The sequence below is a fragment of the Parasteatoda tepidariorum genome, chromosome 5 (genome assembly GCF_982258835.1).
Source record: "Parasteatoda tepidariorum strain Cologne lab strain chromosome 5, Ptep-v5.0, whole genome shotgun sequence".
NCBI lineage: Eukaryota > Metazoa > Arthropoda > Arachnida > Araneae > Theridiidae > Parasteatoda > Parasteatoda tepidariorum.
The window spans coordinates 47795689-47802035 of NC_141759.1; the positions used below are offsets into that span (position 1 = coordinate 47795689).

Below are 6347 nucleotides of genomic sequence, written 5' to 3' on the forward strand. Positions count from 1 at the left end.
TTCGCTTCAAAAATATACAAATTGAAAATAACAGTCAGCATGTTTCAAGCTCTCATAAACTGACATCTATTTTCATGATTTGCCAGACCTAAATGAGAAGAAACAAAAGCGATTTCAAATGTAAAGTTACCAACAAAAAATGGAAAAAAAAAGGTGGAAAAAAAACACAGTAACAGAGAGAACATTTAAAAGTTTAATCTATTTAAGTCAGTCTAGTACAAAATCATGTAACCTTGGCGGAAATATTTTAATAATAAATTTTCTTCTGTCCAACTGTATATTAAAGGTAACCCCATACCTTCCCTGCTAATGATAATACAGGGAGCAAAAAAATAAAATTACTAATGCTATTTTTATTAAAAGTTGCTCAGTTAATTAATTATTATTACACTAATATTACGATACATTCATGAAATTAAATAAAATAAATATATATGCTTACCATTTTACCGAAAAATGGAGACGTTAACATTATTAATAGGGCATAAATGCTAAAGACGAACCCAGATACAGCCTCTCGCATTCCTTTGTTTGATGCCTGAGAAATATAAGAAAAAATAAAAAATTTTACAGTAATAAGAGACACATTTTGATCATGAAAAGGATATTCAAATTACATGAAATTGCAAGCTATTGATAAATATTATATCTTATTACATATTCAGCTACAGAAATGCTTTGAGTGACATTTTTACAAATTTTTATAATAATGCAAATGAAATTTTGCCAACCCATTTATTCTTAAAACTTGCCACTTTTAAAATAATCCAATAATTTACAAAACTACATCACCAAGTCACTAGATAACATCATCGGGGAAAGTTTTGAACAAGTTTGCTCATTCTGATAGATAATTAATGTCTTAGGCTTCAGACTTATAATATATCAGTATTTTTTTTTTAAATAACTCAATTTATAAATAATAATAAATAAAAAAAAATTTTAATTTTAAAAAGTGGGAGCATTTTAGGCAAAGAAATTATTATAAATAAAACCAAAAATCAAGAAAATTCTATTTCTGAAATGCTAACTATCATGCATGCTTATTTCCTTGGCAAACGAAGAAGCAGTTTGATATGATTTGCCATAACCATGACAATGAATGGTTATCTTTTTCTGTTTATGTTTCTAAACACAATAAGATTAGCTTTTGTTTAAACATTTCATTTTATAGTTATAATTATTTTATAGGTCGAAGTTGAATTTTAAAAAATTTAAACCTTACATTAACAATAACTTAGAAATAGTTAAGCAATAACTAAATTTAGTTCATCAATTGGAACCCCAGAAACAAGAAATAAAAGCACTGCTTTCAGATTTTTATATTGGTGGGTCTTTACATTGATCTTTATTTAGCAATATTGATAAGCTCCTCCGTGTTCTATCCCAATACATAAAAATTCATTGAAAAAAATATACAAAGGAGCTGTGTTCCTATACAAATTAAGCCTTGAAGGTAATTATAGATAATAATGATAAGAAATTATGACGCCCAGTGGCTGAGCGGTAGTGCTTCGCGCTATCGTGCCACAGGTCTCTGGTTCAATCCTCGGGCCGGGCAAGGTTGACTCAGCCTTTCATCCCTTCAGTGGATCGATAAATGAGTACCAAGCATGCTTGGGAACTAAACACTGGGGGTTCTGCGTTCGGCTGACCACTTGACCGGAACATCTGCTCCTGCACCCCAGAGCCCAAGGTCAAGAAAACTGAGATGGGCACAGTAGGCCTTGGCCCTTTATGAGCTGTCGCGCCACTGAGTTTAGTTTTTCAGATCTTTATATTGGTGGGTCTTTATATTGATCTTTATTTCGCAATATTGATAAACTCCCCCGTATTCTATCCTAAAACATAAAAATTAATTGAAAAAAAAATACAAAGGAGCTGTGTTCCTATACAAATTAAGTCTTGAAGGTAATTATAGATAATGATGCCTGATACACACTAATAATTATAAACTATTAGTAATAGAATTTAATTAGTTTTTAATAGCATTAAAAAAATTAAACATAGATTGATTTTAAAAAATCAGTTATAAAAATTCTTTGTGTGAGAAAAACTATCACAAAAGTACTTACCTCACGAGGAAAAAATGGAGCTATAATTGACATACTCAAATAAGCAGTAAAATCCACTAAACATAAACACATAACTACAAGGATTTTGTCTCTGGGGAACGGTGCTTTTTCTATAAGTTCTTCTTCATCTGTGCTTGGAGCTGGAGGAATACTAGATTTGTTTAAAGCTCCAGTTGAAGGAGCTAAATGTTTTTCCTTAGGGTGGAGCCTTGGTATTGCAGCAAGTCTACCTTTACTGGATGATACCATCGATAACCTTCTCTCCATGTCAGGCCGACGACGTAATATATCTTCGGAGACACTGCGTATCATTGAGCAGTTTTGATGCAGGGAATTAATGGTTTCTTCACTATAATCAGCACTTTTTGAATATATCTGCTCATCATCGTCACTATCATCATCATCATCAACTGAAAGCGAGACATGGAAGCTTCTGTTCCCATTTTGAGGTGCTATAAATACCCTGCTGTCAACTAAGCCATCGTACAACGCATCAAGTTTGAGAGGTGATTTCGGAACATATTTAGCAAGTTGACTTCTTGGAGATTCGTGGTAACCATTGAAGTTCTTTGGAAGAGATGAATGCACTTGATTTTCAAAAGATTTCTCATCATCATTGATAAGCCTTTGTTCATCCGAATGATGAAAATTTTCATACATTGGACTTTCCAAATTACTGGAAGATATTTTATCCTGTTCATCACTTTCTTCATTTGCTGCTTCCTTTTCTGAATTAGGTTGCTTCATTATGAGGAAATTTAGCACAGCTAGAAAATAAAAATTATCACATTTAATTCATGTGAAAATGAATTTAAATTTTATTTACACTATTAATACTTGAAACTTCAATAGTTAAAATAAATATTTTCTTAAATTTAATCATCTAACTATTAATTTTATTTATATATAATGAAAAGAATAACTTTATCAAGTATTCATATTTCAAAATAATGAGCCAGAGCATTTTACATTTTATGTTTTCCAAAGATTGCCCTCTGATAAGAAAGAATTCAAACAAGAGAGTTGAGTTCAGAGAACGAAAGCAAAATATCTTATCTCTACAAAGATAATAATAGGCAGAATGACAAGCAGGTAAATTATAAAGAAATTAAATAACACACAAAATCTAGATAAGCTTTAAGCAAATATGAGTGAAATTCACCTGAACAAAAGAGTCTTATATAAAACAAGGATTTAGATATAAAATAATTATTTAGAGATAATACATATAAAATTATAGTAAAATAATTAGAAAGATCACAATTTTTTTTTAAAATTATTCTTGAAAAATTGAATTTTGAATGTAAAAAGGATGAATAAGAAGAAATTTGAAAACTTTTGAAAAAAATGCATTATAATTTCATAAAAAATTAACAATTTGCAAATTAAAGTTCCTTAAGAGGGTGCAATAAGTTCTTGTCAGAAAACAAAATATCACTCTTGGTATATAAACTAATTTTAGAGTCAGTACACAAATAAATTCAAATTTTTAAAACCTTATTCCTAGAAACTGTAAGATATATTTATATATAACTGATTATAGTTATATATTTTAAGATATAATTATATATAATTGATATTTTAGATTATCAGAGACAAGCAAATAAAATTATATAATTAAAAAATGTGCATAAATGTTTCTTTGAAAAACTGGCTTACAAAAACTGTGTCCATTTGGTCTATTCAAAACGAAAATCAAATTATTTCATGCAAAAAACCATCAATTAAAACACCAAATTTCAACACTATTAAAAAAACTCTCCAAAAATTTCTTTTATTCAGGTTTTCTAATACAGAGATTAATTAGTTAAATATTAGGTATCTAAAACTTAATGAATTTTTTATTCAAAAATTTTAATCTACTAATCTTAACTATCTGCTAAGTAAATAGTAGAAAAAACCAATGCACTGTGCTTAATGTTATATTAATGTTACTAGTCAGAAATAATAAAAATAATTTTTACACTAAAAAGTTAGTTTATTTTAGGTCAAACATTGAAAATTTATAAAATTCAGTATTATATTCCTTGAAATATGCTTAAATTACATTAATTATAAGACACAAAAAAAAAATTGTGCATGAAAAATAATATTTCACTAAATCAATGGACAAAATTTAGTTTATATTCAGTTTTAATATTTGTTTTATTTAATTTACAGAACTTGCATCTTTAGTCCAAAATAAAAATGTATGATTAATCTCAAATGGAATAATTATACATTTTCAAAGAGCCGAATTCATCAATAACCGTCTCAAGTTAAACAAGAGCAGTTTCAAAATTTCTCAACAGGTGTTTGCTCCAATTGAATTACTAATTTTTATAGATGTCTTCAGAACCTTTGAAAATAGTAGAAAAATAAAGTTAGTAAGAAACATACACCAGAGTGTAAAAAAATAAATAAAACTAAAGCTATTGAAATGATATGTTTTTGCTACTATGGGTTGACCTCTAGTTTAAAAATGTTATTTCTAGATTTAATTCAAGAAGCAAAATCCATTTCATATGACATTTCACAAACATGATAATTTTGATGGAAAGTTTTACTACTTGAAACATAAAATAAGTGAACTCTTTAAAATAATACTTAATTAACTTTATAACTTTACTTAATATATCAGTACTTTTTACATTAGCTTACTGAAAAGTATCAATTTATTTAAACTGAGATAACTATAACTATATATGGTACTTAATAAGAAACTAATAATTAATCTTAGGATTCATATGAAACCAAGGAAATCCACTAGTAGAAGGTCAAAAAATGCTTTTTGTTCAACAATTTTAAAATTATTTTGAACTAAATATATCTAAATTTTTATGTGTTTACAACGTTTTGAAATGACACATAAAAATTTAAAAGAAAATTAAACATTAAAAAAAGTGCAATAAAAACATTAATAGTAATTTCTAATAGAATTAATAATTATAAATTGGATCAGTAAAGTGTATGATGAAGGGTTAATCAATCATGATTTTTTAATTTAATTATTACTTCCTCAGAATTATGTTCAAATCAACCAGATTGGAAAATATGTGATCCATGGAAATCAAAGTTTTCAAACTGCAATCAAATTTTAGAAAGTCTTCATCAAATAACTAGAAACCATTCAAAAGAAAACAAACTGCAAGTTCATAATTTTTAACAAAGATATAAAATAAAAAAAATCCATGCAATTTAAATTCATTGAGCAATAATAAAAAATACCCATTTAGATTACAAAATAGTATTTAAAATTGCAAATTGATTAAAGGTAGTAAATTAAGAAAGGTACGCTTTAGTTTTGTTCAAAAGGTTTAATTTTTTAAGCAAATGTCGAAATTTAATCAACATAAGTACTTAATAAGTGTAGAATAATTATGACAACAAAATTTTCTTTGATCTAAAAAACAATGTTAATAATTTTAGTAAATGTTACAATGTTAATAAACATGTTAATAATTTTCATTTTATTGTATTTTTTATTACATCGAAAGTGTTGCTATTGTTTTAATTCTTTTATTAAATAAAATTACCAAATAACTAACATATTAAAAATTACAAATTTCGTAAGGAAATAGAAATTTCAACGCTAGATACGATTTGAAAACTATAAGAAACTGTTTAGCAATCAAGTAAATAAAAACTATTCTCAAAAGAGCAACACAATAAAAAAAAATTCCTCAGAAACTCACATTATTATTCACTACTCTTAGTACAAATTTACATTTGTTTACTTCTATCTTTTAGTCAGAGACCATTTAGTTATGATTCACCGCAATAATGCTGCCTATTAATTTATACTTACGATATTATGACAGCCAAGAAAAAAGGGTCTACAGGTTTGAAATACCAGTTACATAAACCGCAAATAATACTACTCAATCTTCGCAAAAATAAAATTTTCAGTACTGTTTCTCGTGATGCGTGATGTTTAAAAAAAGACATTACTTACACAGCATGTCGATAATTCTTTCGGCTTAATTGACATTGACAATGAACTCTATAAAAACATACAATTTCAATGGGAGACAGAAAAGAAATTAAATAGTAAATGTAGCCAAATAGTAGCTATAATTAGATTGTTTACTACGTAAGGAATCAAATAAATAAGGAAACTTACACTTGGTGACAATCAAGACGGATTAAGAAATAAGTAACTCTTTTTTAGATGGATGTGATTAAGGAAGAATAGATTTATGGTATATAATAAGTATTTGTGTGTTTTTGGAAAAAATTTTTACTAACTGAAACTTTTATTTTCATCTTAATTAGTTTCGTTTTCCTCATAAC

At 27.0% G+C, this 6347-nt stretch overlaps 1 protein-coding gene across 4 annotated transcripts in view; it reads right to left on the reverse strand.

Annotated features, from left to right (window-relative positions):
* LOC107455362 (MFS-type transporter SLC18B1) overlaps positions 1 to 6318 on the reverse strand; it is a 32798-nt gene extending 26480 nt beyond the window's left edge. The window contains exons 1-3 of one of the 4 annotated variants that reach the window (XM_016072893.5): positions 6178 to 6318; positions 2076 to 2842; positions 443 to 538 (exon numbers count right to left, since the gene is read on the reverse strand). In XM_016072893.5, coding sequence (XP_015928379.1) covers positions 443 to 538; positions 2076 to 2822 — 843 coding nt within the window. In that variant the 5' untranslated portion in view covers positions 2823 to 2842; positions 6178 to 6318. Of the gene's footprint in view, positions 1 to 442; positions 539 to 2075; positions 2843 to 3044; positions 3095 to 5862; positions 5964 to 6009; positions 6130 to 6177 lie in introns of those variants that run through there. The other 3 variants (XM_016072892.4, XM_043041125.3, XM_016072895.4) reach the window with 3 other exon arrangements.
* Between the last annotated feature and the right edge of the window lie 29 nt (positions 6319 to 6347).